Here is a 19,769-nt window from a genome sequence, read left to right as displayed (position 1 = left end):
TGTAGCCCGGGCCGAGCTCAGATCCTCCAGGAAGACACATAACGGACCAGGCAGCAGACGCCCGGACGTCATGCCCCACCAGCCCGTCTCCTTGGACCAGACACAGACCCCCCTCTTACACCCTTCATGAGGTAAAATCACCTTTCATTACCGCAGCGCCGGCTACTTTGTGTCTTAAACGACGTCGCTTTTCCGAGGGTAAGACGCGCGGCTGGATTCCTCCGCAGTAAGAGCCTAGCGCTATGCTCTCCCCTCTGATGGGAAGCCAACTATGACACTGGATTCGTATTTACAGCGGACACACTGAGGGTCCGAAATGTAGGATGATTACAATGTTAAAGCCACACGGTCTGCGTGAGATTCATTTTAGAGGCCGATGGCACTTTTACCTTGAAGCGATCCTCCCGTTACATTCAGGGGGACGTGAGAGGGGGACGCTGGATGAACGGGTGTCATTCTCCCCCCATCACAAACTCACTCGCTTTATTGTATGCGTACCCCATTTTTTGGGTCGACTTAAAACGGTACCAGCTCATTGGCAAGTCATGGGCCCCGATTAAATGATTTGTTCGGCGAGGTTCTGATCGGTAACCTTGATGTTACACACGCTTTGTTAAATCCCTGATGGGTGTGAACCAAACGAAGAGGCAGGAGGCTGTTTTTGGATATCTGAGATTCGCAACATTTCCTGACAGGAAGACCCGCTGCCCTGCCTGCTGTCCGTCCGGCCCGCTGTCTGTCCGTCCGGTGGAAAGAAAGCCTTTCTGCCTCCCAATGTCCAGAACGTTAATCCAAGCAGAGAAACAGACAATCGTTTCCATACGATAGAGGTTTGTTTTGGAAATGTATTTTCCAAAACAAATTATTCTGGACTACTTAATGTGTGTGTGTGTGTGTGTATGTGTGTGTGTGTGTCTCTCTTTTTGACACACACACACACACACACACACACACACACACACACACACACACACACACACACACACACACACCACACACACACACACACACACACACACACACACCACAACCAGTATACCTCTGGCGTCCGCCCTGACCAAACGGTGGTCACATGACATCCCTCCGGTCCACAATTAGAAAAGTCAGCGCTGACTTGGTGACCTGGGAGGGGATCCTACTCCTCTAGAGGGGGAAAGGGGAAGTGGGTCAGGTATCCAGAGGACACGGGAACACAACAGAGAGCGTTTGACTCTGTCCGCTTAAATGAAAATGCTTTGGTTTTTTTGCTGTGCTCTGTATGTGACTGACCAAACGCGTGATTTATGGAGGGGAGCTCCCCCCCCCCCCCCCCCCCCCCCCCCTTAATGCCTACGCTGTGGTTTTGGGCTGAGGTTCGGGAGGTGGAACTGGAGTGGAGACCCAGGCTGATCGATCCACTGAGCGGCCCCAACGAGACGCAGACCTGTCCAACGCCTAATGACATTCAGCACAATCCTGCTGCCCACTGCATCCACCAGAGGGGGGGGGGGGGCTGTGTGTGTGTGTGTGTGTGTGTGTGTGTGTGTGTGTGTGTGTGTGTGTGTGTGTGTGTGTGTGTGTGTGTGTGTGTGTGTGTGTGTGTGTGTGTGTGTGTGTGTGTGAAGTGCATAACAAGAACTGAAATTGCCAAGGGTTGTGATGCATTCGATATCGTCAGGTTTAGTATTTGGAAAAGACTCAAAAAAGACTTAACTACGTGTCAGGTTGGAGCTTTTTAACTAGGTATCAGGTTAGAGATGGTTAACTAGGTATCAGGTGACAGGTGGTTAACTAGGTATCCGGCTAGCGCTGGTTAGTTTGGGTACCAGGTTAGCGCTGGTTAGTTTGGGTACCAGGTTAGCGATGGTTAGTTTGGGTACCTGGTTAGCGATGGTTAGTTTAGGTACCAGGTCAGAGGGGATGTGATCTAAGGGGTTCTCCATACATGAAGGTGGCGGCGGTTTCATTGTTCTGTTGCCCGCCCGTCGTCGGTCGCTCAGGAAGCCACCCGCTCTCCCCTGACCTATCACTGTCTCTGCAGGCGCTATGATTCCCGTAACGGAATTCCGACAGTTCTCGGAGCAGCAGCCGGCGTTCCGGGTTCTGAAGCCGTGGTGGGACGTGTTCACCGATTACCTCTCCGTCGTCATGCTCATGATCGGAGTGTTCGGCTGCACGCTACAGGTGAGCACGCACGCACGCACACGCGCGCACGCACGAACACACCCACACGCACACCCACACCCACACACCCTCACACATTAAGGAGCAGGTAGGGGTTAGACAGTACAGAGACAGGTCATTAAGGAGCAGGTAGGGGTTAGACAGTACAGAGACAGGTCATTAAGGAGCAGGTAGGGGTTAGACAGTACAGAGACAGGTAATTAAGGAGCAGGTAGGGGTTAGGCAGTACAGAGACAGGTCATTAAGGAGCAGGTAGGGGTTAGACAGTACAGAGACAGGTCATTAAGGAGCAGGTAGGGGTTAGACGGTACAGAGACAGGTCATTAAGGAGCAGGTAGGGGTTAGACGGTACAGAGACAGGTCATTAAGGAGCAGGTAGGGGTTAGACGGTACAGAGACAGGTCATTAAGGAGCAGGTAGGGGTTAGACGGTACAGAGACAGGTCATTAAGGAGCAGGTAGGGGTTAGACAGTACAGAGACAGGTCATTAAGGAGCAGGTAGGGGTTAGACAGTACAGAGACGGGTCGTTAAGGAGCAGGTAGGGGTTAGACAGTACAGAGACGGGTCATTAAGGAGCAGCTAGGGGTTAGACAGTACAGAGACGGGTCATTAAGGAGCAGGTAGGGGTTAGACAGTACAGAGACGGGTCATTAAGGAGCAGGTAGGGGTTAGACAGTACAGAGACAGGTCATTAAGGAGCAGGTAGGGGTTAGACAGTACAGAGACAGGTCATTAAGGAGCAGGTAGGGGTTAGACAGTACAGAGACAGGTCACTAAGGAGCAGGTAGGGGTTAGACAGTACAGAGACAGGTCATTAAGGAGCAGGTAGGGGTTAGACAGTACAGAGACGGGTCATTAAGGAGCAGGTAGGGGTTAGACAGTACAGAGACAGGTCATTAAGGAGCAGGTAGGGGTTAGACAGTACAGAGACAGGTCATTGAGGAGCAGGTAGGGGTTAGACAGTACAGAGACAGGTCATTAAGGAGCAGGTAGGGGTTGGACAGTACAGAGACAGGTCATTAAGGAGCAGGTAGGGGGTTAGACAGTACAGAGACAAGTCATTAAGGAGCAGGTAGGGGTTAGACAGTACAGAGACAGGTCATTAAGGAGCAGGTAGGGGTTAGACAGTACAGAGACAGGTCGTTAAGGAGCAGGTAGGGTTAGACAGTACAGAGACAGGTCGTTAAGGAGCAGGTAGGGGTTAGACAGTACAGAGACAGGTCGTTAAGGAGCAGGTAGGGGTTAGACAGTACAGAGACAGGTCATTAAGGAGCAGGTAGGGGTTAGACAGTACAGAGACAGGTCATTAAGGAGCAGGTAGGGGTTAGACAGTACAGAGACAGGTCATTAAGGAGCAGGTAGGGGTTAGACTGTACAGAGACAGGTCATTAAGGAGCAGGTAGGGGTTAGACAGTACAGAGACAGGTCATTAAGGAGCAGGTAGGGGTTAGACAGTACAGAGACAGGTCATTAAGGAGCAGGTAGGGGTTAGACTGTACAGAGACAGGTCATTAAGGAGCAGGTAGGGGTTAGACAGTACAGAGACAGGTCATTAAGGAGCAGGTAGGGGTTAGACAGTACAGAGACTGGTCGTTAAGGAGCAGGTAGGGGTTAGACAGTACAGAGACAGGTCATTAAGGAGCAGGCATTAGGAGACTGAACCCACCACCTCCAGCTGGCAGCAGACCACTAGCCTAGCCACTAGGCTACCCTTCCAGACACCACCTGCGTATGTATTTAAATGGAGATAAACCAATCTAGGTTCAATGGCCCTTTGTGGTCTGAAGCCAGACCACAAATATTTCAGCTTCTCTCTCTCTCTCTCTCTCTCTCTCTCTCTCTCTCTCTCTCTCTCTCTCTCTCTCTCTCTCTCTCTCTCTCTCTCTCTCTCTCTCTCTCTCTCTCTCTCTCTCTCACAGAGACAGAAAGTCCACATTCTGTCCAAAGCTTAAAGAAAAGTACAAGTGCGTTTACCGTCTAACCCTCCTCAGCGCTCTGTCCCTCTTTCTGCTACTTCATTCATATCCTTTTAAATGTTTCTAATTTGAGTCTGACTTATTGATATCTGTCATATATTTACTATTCATTATTGCGGTGTTTGTTCTAATGTATTTGGTGGTCTTTAAAAGCCATTCCTTTCACAGACCATCAAATGGGACGCACAGTATAGGGATTCAAAGATATGCTGAGTCTCAGAGTAGTTTTTCCTAATCTTCCCCAAGGACTCCAGAGGGAATGGGTGTGGTTGTGGTTGTGGCTCACATATGTCGCATGAAGCCATGTTTCCACACAAACCTTGCATCACATTAACCCAAGGCCGAATAAACCACGCTAAACTTTAGGGAACCACTGAGTAAGACTCTAAATTCATCTTTAAAACCAATTTATTGGAATCTATAGCTTAGCCTAATGAACTTAAACATTTTAAACATTTATACCTATTACAAATCCCCAAGGAGAGGAATCTGTGGGACATGTATAGACTTAGTTAAAGGTAGTTTAATGGCTTGACAAACAGGCCAGTGTGCAGCCTAGCTAGCTCTCAGAGCAGCTTCTGTTTACCAGTGGAAACTCCCGCCAAATCGCCCCCTCCTTCATAAACATAGGCCCCCAAAACCCATTGACTTGTCACGTTAGCTTATTATTGCTTATTTGCCTGTGTATAAAGCACAACGCTCTCGCCTGCCGCGGGACCATGCAGTGAAACCATGGTATTACGGTATTTGCTAAATATGCCATTAGCCAAAACAATAAATCCCTAACCGAAAGCCAGGATGATGTAAAACATTGAGATGTTTTTAGGAATAGTCTGTGGCCTGCGGTCAGCCCAGAACCCAGTGTTTGCGAGAGCGTCCAAACTGTTTGTAAATAGTGAGAACAATTAATTACGCTGGCCATCCGACGGAGCTGAGAGGCGGCGGTGGGCGGGTGAGTCAGGTCGGGAGGCAGATATCTGTGCTCGCAGCAGACATCCTGGGATTGTCAGGAGGAGTCGTATCAGGGTTCAAAGAGCTGTGGTGGAACAATGCAGCGCTCCGTGCCCGCCGTGTTCAACACGTTCAGGCCCCATTCTTACAGAAGTCGGGATAGGGAGACCTCTCATACTATATCCTCTCTTACTGTTATCCCCGTTTCCTAAAACAACAGGACACAACAGGAATAATCCTAAAGCAACAGTGATCAATTAATAACAGAAACAGAAACTCAGAAACTCCTAATAGTGATGATTATTTACTTGTGGAATACTATCTTTATATATAGTCGAGTCATCCTCACGACTCTCTACCCTCTATAGGCTATAGATGCAAACGGATCGATGTGATGGTCCCATTTCCTTTGAGTGATGAGAGGTCGGCCTTTAAGGTTGTTTAGGGTCGCCATCTTGTTGCACTCAACCACTCAAGAGTGTTTGGATATGTGTGGGTTTGTTAGGGTTTGGTTTGGTCAGTCAGTCTGTTTGTGTCTTGATTTTCCGATCAACTGTTTTTCCCACGTCTTCTCTTCCTGTATTTCTTTCTTTCGGTTTTTCCCGCAATAGTTTGTTTAATCTTTCTTTCTCTTTATGTCATCTTAAATCGTTTTTTCCCCTCTTTGTTTCTCTTCCGGTCTTTTTAAATAGTTTATTCACCCTTTCTTTCCTTCATGCAATCTCTTGTTCACTCTTTCTCTCTCTTTCCATCTCTCATTAAATCCTTCGTTCTTCCTCCATGTCCTCCTTCGTACCCCCGTGCGGTGGGTGGTCTCCCCCCCCCCCGCCCCCCTTGTCTGGTCGCTCGTCTCCCAGGTCATGCAGGATAAGATCATCTGCCTTCCTCAGAGGACCGCGGCCTCCAACCAGACGACGGCGCCGCCCAACCGGACGGAGCCGGAGGACGTGTCCCTGCTGGCCTACCAGGAGATGACGGGGCTGAAGACAGACCTGGACCTGCAGCAGTACAGCTTCATCAACCAGATGTGCTACGAGAAGGCGCTGCACTGGTACGCCAAGTATTTCCCCTACCTGGTGCTCATCCACACGGTCATCTTCATGGTCTGCAGCAACTTCTGGTTCAAGTTCCCCGGCTCCAGCTCCAAGATAGAACACTTCATCTCCATCCTGGGGAAGGTAAATATATAGGCATTTTATTCTAATGTATCTTAAATTAACGTTTAGGGCGTTAGGCAGATGCTTCTATCCAAATTGACTCACAATAAGTCCATTTGTCAGAAGAAAGAGAAACAACAATGTATCACGTTCGGTACAGTAAAGACGTTCCTAGAACCAAGTGCCAAGCACTAACCATCACTAGGTTAACCCGTTCCCCGTATACAACAAAGATAGCTGGGATAAGACGCTACACAACGATAAGTACTATTTTTAAGTGCGAGGACGTACAAAATATAAGAGGGATGTGGGGGAGGCTATTCAGAGTCCAGGGGAACTCTGAACATCTTTTCCACTATTCCACTACTCTTCTGTACTATCTGACACCCGAGTTGCCCTCCTCTCCTCCTGCCTCCAGTGCTTCGACTCCCCGTGGACCACCAGAGCCCTGTCCGAGGTGTCCGGGGAGAACCCGGAGGAGAAGGACCACCAGAAGCTGAGCGCCAGCCGCTGCAGCATCAGCGTGGCTCCGGAGGAGAAGGTCACCCTGGAGAAGACCCAGTCCCTGCGCTCCATCCCCGAGAAGATTGTGGTGGACAAGCCCACCGCCAGCGCCATGGACAAGAAGGAGGGCGAGCAGGCCAAGGCGCTCTTCGAGAAGGTCAAGAAGTTCCGTTTGCACGTGGAGGAGGGGGACATCCTGTACATCATGTACGTCCGCCAGACCGTGGTCAAGGTCTTCAAGTTCCTCCTCATCCTGGCCTACAACAGCATCCTGGTGTCGGAGGTCCAGATCACAGTCAAGTGCCACGTGGACATCCAAGATATGACGGGCTACGCGGACTTCTCCTGCAACCACACCATGGCCCACCTGTTCTCCAAGCTGTCCTACTGCTACCTGTGCTTCGTGGCCGTCTACGGCCTCACCAGCCTCTACACCTCCTACTGGCTCTTCTACCGCTCCCTCAAGGAGTACTCCTTCGAGTACGTGCGCCAAGAGACGGGCATCGACGACATCCCCGACGTCAAGAACGACTTTGCCTTCATGCTGCACATGATCGACCAGTACGACCCGCTGTACTCCAAGCGCTTCGCCGTGTTCCTGTCGGAGGTGAGCGAGAACAAGCTGAAGCAGCTCAACCTCAACCACGAGTGGACGGCGGAGAAGCTGCGCCAGCGGCTGGTGACCAACGCCCACAACCGTCTGGAGCTGCAGCTCTTCATGCTCTCCGGTTTGCCCGACACCATCTTCGAGGTGACGGAGCTGCAGTCGCTCAAGCTGGAGATCCTCTACAACGTCACCATGCCCGCCTCGGTCTCCAAGCTGGAGGACCTCCAGGAGCTGTCGCTATACCAGTGCTGCCTGAAGCTGCACACCACCGCCACCTCCTTCCTCAAGGAGAACCTCAAGGTGCTCCGGGTGAAGTTTGACGACAGCAGGGAGCTGCCCGGCTGGCTGTACGGCCTGCGCAGCCTGGAGGAGCTCTACCTCACGGGCTCGCTGAGCTCCGACGTCTCCAAGAACGTGGTGCTGGAGTCGCTGCGCGAGCTCAAGTGTCTGAAGGCGCTGACGCTGAAGAGCAACCTGGCCAAGATCCCCCAGTCCATCGTGGACGTGTCCAGCCACCTGCTGCGGCTGTACCTGTACAACGACGGCACGCGGCTGGTCATGCTCAACAACCTGAAGAAGATGGTCAACCTCACGGAGCTGGAGTTGGTGCGCTGTGACCTGGAGCGCATTCCCCACGCCATCTTTAGCCTGTCCAACCTGCAGGGGCTGGACCTGAAGGAGAACAACCTGCGCAGCGTCGAGGAGATCGTCAGCTTCCAGCACCTGCGCAAGCTCACCTGCCTGAAGCTGTGGTACAACAGCATCACGTACATCCCCGAGCACATCAAGAAGCTGGGCAGCCTAGAGCGCCTCTACTTCAGCCACAACAAGATCGAGGTGCTGCCCTCGCACCTCTTCCTGTGCAACAAGCTGCGCTGCCTGGACCTGTCCAACAACGACATCCGCTTCATTCCCCCGGAGATCGGCGTGCTCCAGAGCCTGCTCTACTTCTCCGTCAACTGCAACAAGATCGAGAACCTCCCCGACGAGCTCTTCTTCTGCAAGAAGCTGAAGACGCTGAAGCTGGGCAACAACGCGCTGTCCCTGCTCTCGCCCAAGGTGGCCTACCTGGCGCTGCTCGCGCACCTGGAGCTGAAGGGGAACCACTTCGAGGCGCTGCCCGCCGAGCTAGGCGGCTGCCGCGCGCTGAAGCGCAGCGGGCTGCAGGTGGAGGACACGCTGTTCGAGACCCTGCCCTCCGAGGTCCGGGCCCAGATGAAGACGGAGTGAGCCGGCGTGCCTTACGCCCCCTGACCCCAAGTGCCGGCTCCCCCGTCCGTGGGTCTGTCCGTCTCCCGGAGGTCATACTTAGTACCCTGCTGCGTGTGAGTATGACCGGAGCCATACCATGAGTTATGTTGTGCTACGATGTCATTCTATGACGTCCTGCTCCATATCAGTGTTGTGTCATACGACTAGTGTGACGTCCTACTATGACTAATGTAACATGCTTTATATTAGCGTGATGTTGTGTGACATATGGCTCTTTGTCAGTGTGATGTCATACCATGTATCGGTGATGCCATGCTATGATGTCATCCCATGACATGAGGCTTTATATCAGTATTATGACATACTGCTCTTCATCCGTGTGGTGTCAAAGATGAACACTCTTGTTATTTGGTGACTGCTGGGTTGACGATGAGTTTGTATTTCTGGAACCAGGCTGACATGGATCTATGTTTCTATGATGGCTGAACCCTCAAGGAACCAGGACAGGCTCCTGTAGTGACCAAAACACAAGCCCTGCTCCCTAACGAGCTGTTCCTACCCGCTCCCTAACGAGCTGTTCCTACCCGCTCCCTAACGAGCTGTTCCTACCCGCTCCCTAACGAGCTGTTCCTACCCGCTCCCTAACGAGCTGTTCCTACCCGCTCCCTAACGAGCTGTTCCTACCCGCTCCTTAACGAGCTGTTCCTACCCACTCCTTAACGAGCTGTTCCTACCCGCTCCTTAACGAGCTGTTCCTACCCGCTCCTTAACGAGCTGTTCCTACCTTCTCCTTAACGAGCTGTTCCTACCTGCTCCTTAACGAGCTGTTCCTACCTGCTCCTTAACGAGCTGTTCCTACCCACTCCTTAACGAGCTGTTCCTACCTGCTCCTTAACGATCTGTTCCTACCTGCTCCTTAACGAGCTGTTCCTACCCACTCCTTAACGAGCTATTCCTACCTGCTCCTTAATGAGCTGTTCCTACCTGCTCCTTAACGATCTGTTCCTACCTGCTCCTTAACGAGCTGTTCCTACCTGCTGCTTAACGAGCTATTCCTTCATCTATCTGTAATCACCTTTTGTCACTTTGGATAAAACGTCTCACTAAAGTTAAGAAGCTCATAGCAGATTTGATGCTTGGGACGACAACAGACATGAACAGCACTGAGGAGATCAGCACAAGGACGCCTGCTGTTCGCTGTACAGGACCTACGTAGGCAGGAGTAAAGATTGTTTGGGTTGTTGGAAAGTTTCTTTGTTAACCATCCTATAAACAGAACCACGTAGGCCTTGTCCTTTAAGTAAGAGAAAGCTTCCCTTAAAGTAGCTTGAGACTTGAGAAACTTAAGGTCCAGTCAGAGACGATCAGGGTAACTCATAAACGTACCTCATGATGCTAGCGGTGTGTGTGGGATTCAGCTAGCGTTTCCTACCATTCGCGACAGTGTCATGGAAATGTTGTTCTGTTATAGGAAGCTAATATTTATGGCGCTAGCCATCCAAAGGGAATGTTATGCTGTTATTATGCAATTATCATTTGGTTCATGAATTATACACACACGCGCCTGAACTTGAGGAAAATGTATTTTTATAAGCAATTTTGTCATGTTAGATAATAAAAAAAATAGTTGGTTTAATTATAGTTTGAATGTGTCTGCTCTGTTTTTTTACACTATGAATGCCATTTTAAAAAACACATCAATTATTTACATAAATACGAATTGCGTGCTGTTAGGCCAGTCATCTAAAACAAATGTGCATTCATATCTTAAATAATCTGTCTCCTAACTATGTAATGAGAAATACGATGGCTTGGTGAATTGAAATACTAATACTCATCATGCCCAGTAATATAATATTGTACTAACTTAATCCCAGACAGGAAGTAGGCTCAATTATAAAGTAATCCGGTGGAATTCATTATTTTTAATGCGTCATATTAAACCTCACCACGTCCTAGGTTAACAGTGACCCGGCCTACATTACTTACAGGGGTTCGGTGAAACGCTGCCATTTGCTGGCGGTCTGAGGGATCGACAACAACACCACCACACAAAGCTACTCTGTGGTGTCCTGCAGTATATCAGCCTGTTTACATCTCCGTTTCTGTAAGTGAAATATATCGGTCAAATATACATAGACATGATAACAATAGGTTTAATTCAGGCTATTTTGTTATTTCCATGAAAGGGGAATGAGTCACTGGGTCTAATGAAGCCTGGCCGCTGAGACAGCAGGGATTAGTTATGATGACTGGATGAATGAGCAGTTCACGTTCACATGCCCACTGCTCTCGCGTTCATCAACACTTCCTACGCGGTATTTCATTATCCTCCGGGCATCGTGAACACTCCCGATCCACATCCTTTGGAGACACTAACCCGCCGCCTGTAAACGCGTGTTAACGAGGGTTCATTGCACAACACTGCAGACACAAACGCTTCCAGTTCCTCTTGTGACCGCGGGTTTCGGACCATCTGTCCGCACCGACGCTGCAGCCTGACGGTCGACCACCACTCAGCGAGGGGATCCCGGAACTTCACCGACACGTTCCTTAGCAGAGATCTGGACCCCGCGGAGGTCTTCAGACCCTCCAGAACACGGTAACGTTGGCTCGAGGATAACAGATTATGATGATGATGCTAATGAGGAGGATGGCTACAATGCGAGTCTGATCGCATCCCGGGCACCCAGTGCGCCGACTCAGTTGAGTGTGTCACCCTGCGTCTCGACTGGATCGTCCGTGAGGAGCAGCAGGAGGAGGATTTAATCTTCCGTCGCTCCTCGAGTGTAAAGTAAACACGCCGCAGTTATCGAGCAGGGACCCGGTTACCGAGCAGGGACCCGGCCGCCGGGAGGAGACGCGGCGGTGGGGGGGAGGTCCTCATAAGCGGATCTTTGTCAGCGGAAGGTGCGTAAAGCCGACAATGGTGAACCGCGGTTGAAGTCTCCGATGCGTAAACCGCCACCATTAATGATGAATAGATCCTGAATACAGACGAGGCTTCGTCGCCACAACGTGAAAAACAGAGTCGCTGAGAAGCTAATGCATGTGAAGGTAATCTGGATGACTGCCAATCTTAAAGCTCTTTGCTCGGTGTAAACCGTTCGTGGTGTCCCGACTTGTTCCAATTAAACCAAATCGTCCGGGTAGCGCCTCCATAGCTCGACGATCTACCGGAGAACTCCTCCTGAAACCACAGAGTGCAGTCACAGTATATATACTAATCTATACACACGTGTTATTATGAACCTTAACAATGATGGGAGTGCACTCGCTCGACGTGAAGGGGGACGCTGACAGGACCATGTGCGTTCTCATTAATTAATTTCCCTTATGGATGTATGAATGTGTGATCATAAGTAAGATTGACCCTATGCACAGTTATTACGTCGTAACGTTATCTGAGTGAGAACACACACACACACACACACACACACACACACACACACACACACACACACACACACACACTTAAATAGGTCACACAGTAATGTTTATGGCAAAATAGAAGACATAGTTTGCTATTTTGCTGGTAACCTGCTTCACAGGGCGACCTTGCTTCAACTGTTGCCACAAACATACAGTAGGCAGTTCCCTGCCTTACGGTTTCACTTTTATTATGTATTTTCTTCTATATCCTTCCTTATTCCCTCTCACCCTTCCTTCATTCTACCCTCCGGGCCTCCCTCCCTCCTATCCTAGATGCCTTCCTTCTCATTTGGTTTCCCTCTTTCCCTTCTCCTCCCTCCTTTCTTCCCCTCCCTCCCTCTCTGTAACAACCTCTTCCTGTCCTCTATATCTTCCAGGTGTGTTACGTTTCCTTCCTTTACCTCCATCTTCCTCCCTCTGATAACCTCTCCCCGTGTCCTCCAGGTATGTTCACCCTGACCGAGGTGGCCTCCCTGAACGACATCCAGCCTACATATAAGATCCTGAAGCCATGGTGGGACGTGTTCATGGACTACCTGGGTGTGGTCATGCTAATGCTGGCCATCTTTGCGGGGACCATGCAGCTGACCAAAGACCAGGTGGTCTGCCTGCCCATCCTGGAGGAGGCGCCGGAGGCCCCCGGTGGCGGCGGACATTTTGACGTCCACTCCGCCCCTCTGGACGCAGCCGCCGCGCTATTGGCCGACGGCCGACCGGCGGACGTCTTCCGGAAGTACGTCTTCGGCGAGCCGGTGGAGGTGGGCTTCCCCGAGCCCACGGGCGTGCGGACGGCGCTGGACTTCCAGCAGTACGTCTTCGTGAACCAGATGTGCTACCACGTGGCGCTGCCCTGGTACTCCAAGTACTTCCCCTACCTGGCGCTCATCCACACCATCGTGCTCATGGTCAGCAGCAACTTCTGGTTCAAGTACCCCAAGACCAGCTCCAAGATCGAGCACTTTGTCTCCATCCTGGGCAAGTGCTTCGAGTCGCCGTGGACGACCAAGGCGCTGTCGGAGACGGCGTGCGAGCACTCGGAGGAGAACAAGCAGCGGCTGGTCGGGCCCTCCTCGCTGCCCAAACACTTCTCCACCAGCAGCGAGGAGGGCAGCCCCAACCAGTCCGTCCCCGCCACGCTGGTCAAGTCTAGCGTCCAGTTCTCCGTGGAGAAGCTGGTGATCGAGGTGCCCGCGATGACAATCCTGGACAAGAAGGACGGGGAGCAAGCCAAGGCGCTGTTCGAGAAGGTCCGGAAGTTCCGGGCTCACGTGGAGGACAGCGACCTGATCTACAAGCTCTACGTCGCGCAGACGGTCATCAAGACGGTCAAGTTCATCCTCATCCTATGCTACACCATGACCTTTGTCGCCGCCATCAATTTCGCCCACGTGTGCGAGCCGGAGATTAAACACTTAACCGGCTACTCGAAGTTCCAGTGTACGCACAACATGGCGTTCATGTTGAAGAAGCTGCTGGTCAGCTACATCGCCCTCATCTGCGTGTACGGCATGGTCTGCATCTACACGCTGTTCTGGCTATTCCGCCGGCCCCTGAAGGAGTACTCCTTCGAGAAGGTGCGGGAAGAGAGCAGCTTCAGCGACATACCGGACGTCAAGAACGACTTTGCGTTCCTCCTGCACATGGTGGACCAGTACGACCAGCTGTACTCGAAGCGCTTCGGCGTCTTCCTGTCCGAGGTCAGCGAGAACAAGCTCCGTGAGATCAGCCTGAACCACGAGTGGACCTTCGAGAAGCTGCGGCAGCACGTCACGCGGAACGCTGCGGAGAAGCTGGAGCTGCACCTCTTCATGCTGTCCGGGGTCCCGGACGCCGTGTTTGACCTCACCGACCTGGAGATCCTCCGGCTGGAGCTCATCCCCGAGGCCAGGATAACGGCCAAGATCTCGCAGATGACCAACCTCCACGAGCTACACCTCTACCACTGCCCCGCCAAGGTGGAGCAGACCGCCTTCGTGTTCCTCCGAGACCACCTCCGCTGCCTCCACGTCAAGTTCACGGATGTGGCCGAGATCCCCACCTGGGTGTACCTGTTGAAGAGTCTGAGGGAGATGTATCTGGTGGGCAACCTGAACTCGGAGAACAACAAGATGATCGGGCTGGAGTCCCTGCGAGACCTCCGCCACCTGAAGACCCTGCACCTCAAGAGCAACCTGACCAAGATCCCCACCAACATCACGGACCTGTCGCCCCACCTCGTCAAGCTGGTGGTGGACAACGACGGGACCAAGCTCCTGGTGCTCAACAGCCTCAAGAAGATGATGAACCTGGCCGAGCTGGAGCTCCACAACTGCGAGCTGGAGCGGATCCCTCACGCCATCTTCAGTCTGACCAACCTGCAGGAGCTGCACCTGAAGTCCAACAACATCCGGAGCATCGAGGAGGTCATCAGCTTCCAGCACCTCAAGAGGCTCACCTGCCTCAAGCTCTCCCACAACAAGATCATCAGCATCCCGCTGTCCATCAGCCACGTGAAGAACCTGGAGTCGCTCTACCTCTCGCACAACAAGCTGGAGTCCCTGCCCTCGTCGCTCTTCAACCTGCCCAAGCTGCGCTATCTGGACGTGGGCCACAACTCCATCGTGGTCATCCCGCTGGAGGTGGGCTTCCTGCAGAGCCTCCAGTACTTCGCCATCTCCGGCAACAAGGTTGAGGTGGTGCCCAAGCAGCTCTTCAAGTGCACCAAACTGAGGACCCTGAACCTCGGCCACAACTGCATCTCCACCGTCCCCGAGAAGATCGGCCAGCTGGCGCAGCTGACGCAGCTGGAGCTGAAGGGGAACTGCCTGGACCGCCTGCCCCTCCAGCTGGGGCAGTGTGTGCTGCTCCGCCGGAGCGGCCTGGTGGTGGAGGACCACCTCTTCGACTCGCTGCCCCTGGAGGTCAAGGAGAGCATCAACCAGGAGTCGGGCGTCCCGTTTGCCAACGGGGTTTGAGGAGCGACCAGGCAGCTTCTGAGTTTAGGATTTTTGGGGGGAACGAAGAGTGTTATTGAAGAGTAAGCAAACAAATGATACCGAACTTTAGATACAGCCCCGCTGATTGGCTCACAAGAGTTCAGAGGAATGAGTTCCCGGTGAGATATGGCTTGGCTCAGGTTGGATAAGGGTGGCCATCACTGTATTCAGTGGACCACTGTACTCATATGCCCTGTATATACCTGTTCCTGCTTCTGTTGTTTCTTCGACAGTTTTCATTGTTTTTTTCTTGGGATTTGTTCCCTTTGTGTTTTGTCAGATCACTTTGTTAAAGATAGATACTTGAATTGTTTTTTAGTTTTTTTTACCACCCTTATTTTATGATTTGTTTTTGATACCATTAGACACTGCATAGCCCTACCGCCACAATAATATTTGCTTCTTATTTTATTAATGCTGTTTTGTCTTCTAGTGGTTTTCATAGGCACTGTTTTTAGGGGTACGCCAGCTTGTCAAAGTGTAGGTGTGAGCTACAGTTTGAGCTAGTTTGAGGTACAGTGTAACAATTAGTTAGGTACAGTGTGAGCTACAGTGAGATACAGTTCTGACCTACAGTTTGCTACAGCGAGGTACAGTGAGGTACAGTAAGATACAGTGTGAGCTTCATGTTGAGCTACAGTGAGTACAGGTTGAGCTACAGTGAGGTACAGTGAGGTACAGGTTGAGCTACAGTGAGGTACAGGTTGAGCTACAGTGAGGTACAGGTTGAGCTACAGTGAGGTACAGGTTGAGCTACAGTGAGTACAGGTTGAGCTACAGGTTGAGCTACAGTGAGTACAGGTTGAGGTACAGGTTGAGCTACAGTGAGGTACAGGTTGAGCTACAGTGAGTACAGGTTGAGCTACAGGTTGAGCTACAGGTTGAGCTACAGGTTGAGCTACAGGTTGAGCTACAGTGAGGTACAGGTTGAGGTACAGGTTGAGCTACAGTGAGGTACAGGTTGAGCTACAGGTTGAGCTACAGTGAGGTACAGGTTGAGCTAGAGGTTGAGCTACAGGTTGAGCTACAGGTTGAGCTACAGTGAGCTACAGGTTGAGCTACAGTGAGCTACAGGTTGAGCTACAGGTTGAGCTACAGTGAGGTACAGGTTGAGGTACAGGTTGAGGTACAGGTTGAGGTACAGGTTGAGCTACAGGTTGAGGTACAGGTTGAGCTACAGTGAGGTACAGGTTGAGCTACAGTGAGGTACAGGTTGAGGTACAGGTTGAGCTACAGGTTGAGCTACAGGTTGAGCTACAGGGAGGTACAGTGAGGTACAGGTTGAGCTACAGGTTGAGCTACAGGTTGAGCTACAGGTTGAGCTACAGGTTGAGCTACAGGGAGGTACAGGGAGGTACCGGTTGAGCTGCAGTGTGAGATAGAGGGTGAGTGACTGCCCCAGCCGACCTCCGGACACTGGTCAGACCGCACCCCCCAGCTCCAGCGCCCGGCTCCACTTCCTCAGCTCGACGCCTGGTACCGCCAAACGTGAGATCGAGCAAAGGTTGCACGACAAAGTCAAACCTCTTCTCTTTTAGCACCGCGGCGGTGGAGCGAGCTCCCTGCCGACGTCAGGACCGCAGAGTCGCTGAGCAGCTCCCACAGGAGACTGAAGACTCGCGTGTTCAGAGCTCCCCAGGATGCTGCGTTCCCTCCCGCCTTACCCAACCCATCGCCCCGTCGCCTCACTTACTGCCCGAAATACACCTCTTTTACACACCTATGGTACGTTTGTGTGTCCTGGCACTTTATGTACGCACTAATTGTATGTTATACATCCTGGCACTTAAAAATAGAACTTGGCATCGTGTAGCATCTAATCCTACCTATCTTTGTTGAATACGGGGAATGGATTAATTTAGCAATTTTAAGTCCTTGGCACTTGTTCTATGAACATCCTTATTGTACCGACAGCGATATATATAGTTGTTTCCCTTTCTTCAGACAAATGTACTCATTGTAAGTGGCTTTGGATAAAAGCGTCTGCTATGCCCTTAATGTCAATGTAAATGTATTTAGTCCTCACCTCTTTAAATCTAGAAATCCAAGAGAAAACTTGAGACTTTGTTGAAATCATTTTTTGCACAAACACCATTTTGAACGATTATAAACATTTGCAGCAAAACCAACAATACGTCTGTGATTCTTTTCCTATAACTGTAATACCTGCCAAAAAGTGTTACTTTGAATTGATTGAGTCAAAACGAGTCAACCACATGCTGACATGCGAGTCTCCTAAGACTTCAAACAAAATATAGGTAAATCACCTAAATATTAATATTTAGATATTATAAGTCGTATTTATATCTAGGTAGCCTACTATAATTAAACATGACCTTATAGTGACAGTCATACCGTTGACCATGTGCACTTAATGAGATGAAAAATACACTTGATGTTCGCTGAAGGTTCCTCTTCCCTGAATGGAGGTTTAGTTTGTTGTGACCCGCTATTCCACATATAACCTGCTGTTGTTCATCTAAGGATATAAGGACGACCATCTATGGGGTCAGTGCGGAGGGGCCGCTGTTCCCAGGCCCATGCTGCCCCCGTGTGGAGTTACAGTCGTACTACAACAGAGTCAAACAAATCGTCTCGGGTGTTGGGATGAAATATTATATAATTCCCTTGTGCCGTTACAACGAGAATAAATGTCCACCACTTTATCCAGGGTTGGTGAGTATTTGAGGAATGATACACTACTTTAATACTGTCTTGAGATACACGGGGAAGAAACACGTTGACGCGTTGTGTCGGTTTGACGTGGTTGACCACTGAATACCACTGATGATGAATAATAAGCCATTTTCAGTCCATGTCTTTTGTGACATCTGGGGTATCAAACATGTATATATTCCGTGTCCATTGTATTAATATAAATCCTCGTTCCGAGTCGCATATGTCAGCCTCGTTTCCTCCGCTCAGCATCACGGTCCCTCCCAGCATCATTAGCTCCTTTAGGATCACGGAGGAGGAGCACACTGTCCTCGTCCCGGAGACTCAGTGTCCGAGTGTCCTGCTCTGACCGCGGGCGCCACGGCCAAACGGACCCCGCTGGAAAAGCCCCGCTCGACTTCAAACCTCACGGTTGACTCTCTCCTCCATCTGTGTCCCCTCTGCAGGTTATTTAAGACGATTTATTGTGACACATCGAGCGCGGTTCTGTTTATCGCCCTAACGACCCCCGCCGTGTGACGCCTGCGGTGCGGAGACGCACGGCCGTGTTTGACGGTATGTCCGCGTCGTTATGAACCTCGTGTCTTGGTCCGGGCAGATGACTCGTCAGCCGTCATGTCAGTGCTATACGTTGTGTCAGATTTACAGACAGATCCTGGAAAACATCCTGATAACAAAGAGGTGAAGCCAGTGGCGGATTAAGGTGGGCATTGGCCCCTAGGCTACTATTTGTATGAGGCCCCCTTACTGCTCACACCGAAAAAACGTGCTTTAGTACGATGTGTAAAAGCATTGAGACAGACTTTACTAAAACAGCACTGCAACAGAAACCACAGTCCACATATGTCTGACGATGATGAAAAAGCTTAACAATATTATTTCCGAGTTCAAGGCAAGTTCAGAGCCAATCAGCAGCCAGGTTTAGTCGTGCTGCCACTTGGGGGCGAGGCAATCAAATCTGTTTGTGTATTCCAGAGATAAGCAGCGTTGTGTTCCCGTTGTGGTGGGCTGCGGAGCCTGCCGTGTTTGGAGTGCGTTTAGTGTGTCTGAGTGCTCATCTCGCTCTGGATGAGCGCGGTGTCGCGGCTGGCCTGGGGTCAGCAGTGGAGCTGGCCGCTGCGGAGCTGTGATGTTCTAATGACTCCTGCAGGGCGATCTCATCTCCGCTCTGAAGCAAGGACCCAGAGCTCTCCTCCTCCTTCTCTCAGATGAGGACGCTCAGTGTTTGGGAGAACATGGCTGATGAAACGTGCGCGTGCGGCGGTCTAATTAGCGCCGGCGTCAGAGTGGCCTGCTTTGATGTCTGGAACCACGGCGACCGAGGCCAGATCACGCGGGATTGGCTGTAATTGGGGACAGCGGCACGTGACTTTGACGGCTGCTTGGAGACACCAAACCCCCCCCCCCCCCCCCCCCCTCCCAGCTCAAGACTCCAGGTCGAGGATGGGTGAGGAAGGGGAAGGATGGGTGAGACAAGATGTTTACATTCATGTCACACCAGGTAGGGAAATATATTTAGTAAGTATTATCACTATGTTTGCATCTTTAATTCATAAACAACATAAGATGAACCTATTTTTACTTAGTTACTTCTTGGTCTGGTTCAATACAACGAACAATCTAGAAGATATATTCACAGTAAACAAAGGTGAAGAGCCATCGTGATGGTGTTGAATCACAGTTGTTTCGACGTTACTGGAAGACAGAGGGCGCCATTAGTTCAGTTTTCACGTGTTTGTCTCTCACTCTAATGGATATCACGAGTCTTTTATTTTTAAAAGACTACATAGCGTGTGAATTAGCCAACGTCTATTATTCTGACGTTCTTATTTAAATTCGATCTAAACACTAAGGTATTTATAGATAATTATTGATAATACTACACTTATTATTTAAAATACTACAAATACATATGTATATGTACAATATATATATATATATATATATATATATATATATACATACATATATTTTAAGAGGGATCGATTATTACTATTGTCAGGGTTTCATAATAACAGCTCAAGACTTTTAGAAAAGTTGTATTCATCAACGTTATGTCCCAAAATGTGAACAAACAGCATCTGCATCTCGTTGACTAAACTGAACTCACTGAAA

At 50.5% G+C, this 19,769-nt stretch overlaps 2 protein-coding genes across 11 annotated transcripts; both read left to right on the top strand.

Annotated features, from left to right (window-relative positions):
- On the top strand, window positions 1-10,207 carry lrrc8c (leucine rich repeat containing 8 VRAC subunit C). 2 transcript variants are annotated; one of them, XM_060067229.1, is made up of 5 exons: window positions 7-131; window positions 1,353-1,483; window positions 2,022-2,163; window positions 5,949-6,269; window positions 6,667-10,207. In XM_060067229.1, the coding sequence occupies exons 3-5, from the start codon at window positions 2,026-2,028 to the stop codon at window positions 8,587-8,589; spliced, it is 2,382 nt and encodes a 793-aa protein (XP_059923212.1). In that variant the 5' UTR covers window positions 7-131; window positions 1,353-1,483; window positions 2,022-2,025; the 3' UTR covers window positions 8,590-10,207. The 2 variants fall into 2 exon arrangements, with proteins under 2 accessions (XP_059923213.1, XP_059923212.1); XM_060067230.1 differs by lacking the exon at window positions 1,353-1,483 and having other exon boundaries at window positions 1-131; window positions 2,021-2,163.
- A 355-nt stretch (window positions 10,208-10,562) lies between these two features.
- Window positions 10,563-17,110, top strand: lrrc8db (leucine rich repeat containing 8 VRAC subunit Db). Of its 9 annotated transcripts, XR_009528398.1 has the most exons (6): window positions 10,689-11,173; window positions 12,448-15,606; window positions 15,660-15,725; window positions 15,792-15,846; window positions 16,159-16,196; window positions 16,345-17,110. XR_009528398.1 is itself a non-coding variant. In XM_060067227.1 (2 exons), the coding sequence occupies exon 2, from the start codon at window positions 12,450-12,452 to the stop codon at window positions 14,955-14,957; it is 2,508 nt and encodes an 835-aa protein (XP_059923210.1). In that variant the 5' UTR covers window positions 10,563-10,678; window positions 12,448-12,449; the 3' UTR covers window positions 14,958-15,757. The 9 variants fall into 9 exon arrangements, 4 of the variants coding, with proteins under 4 accessions (XP_059923210.1, XP_059923208.1, XP_059923209.1 ...); XR_009528397.1 differs by having other exon boundaries at window positions 12,448-15,725; XR_009528400.1 differs by lacking the exons at window positions 15,660-15,725; window positions 15,792-15,846 and having other exon boundaries at window positions 16,147-16,270; window positions 16,329-17,110.
- Window positions 17,111-19,769: the final 2,659 nt, after the last annotated feature.

The sequence above is a fragment of the Gadus macrocephalus genome, chromosome 12, assembly GCF_031168955.1.
Source record: "Gadus macrocephalus chromosome 12, ASM3116895v1".
NCBI lineage: Eukaryota > Metazoa > Chordata > Actinopteri > Gadiformes > Gadidae > Gadus > Gadus macrocephalus.
Note: the sequence above shows the minus strand (reverse complement) of the source record. Positions and strands in the feature narration are given on the sequence as shown.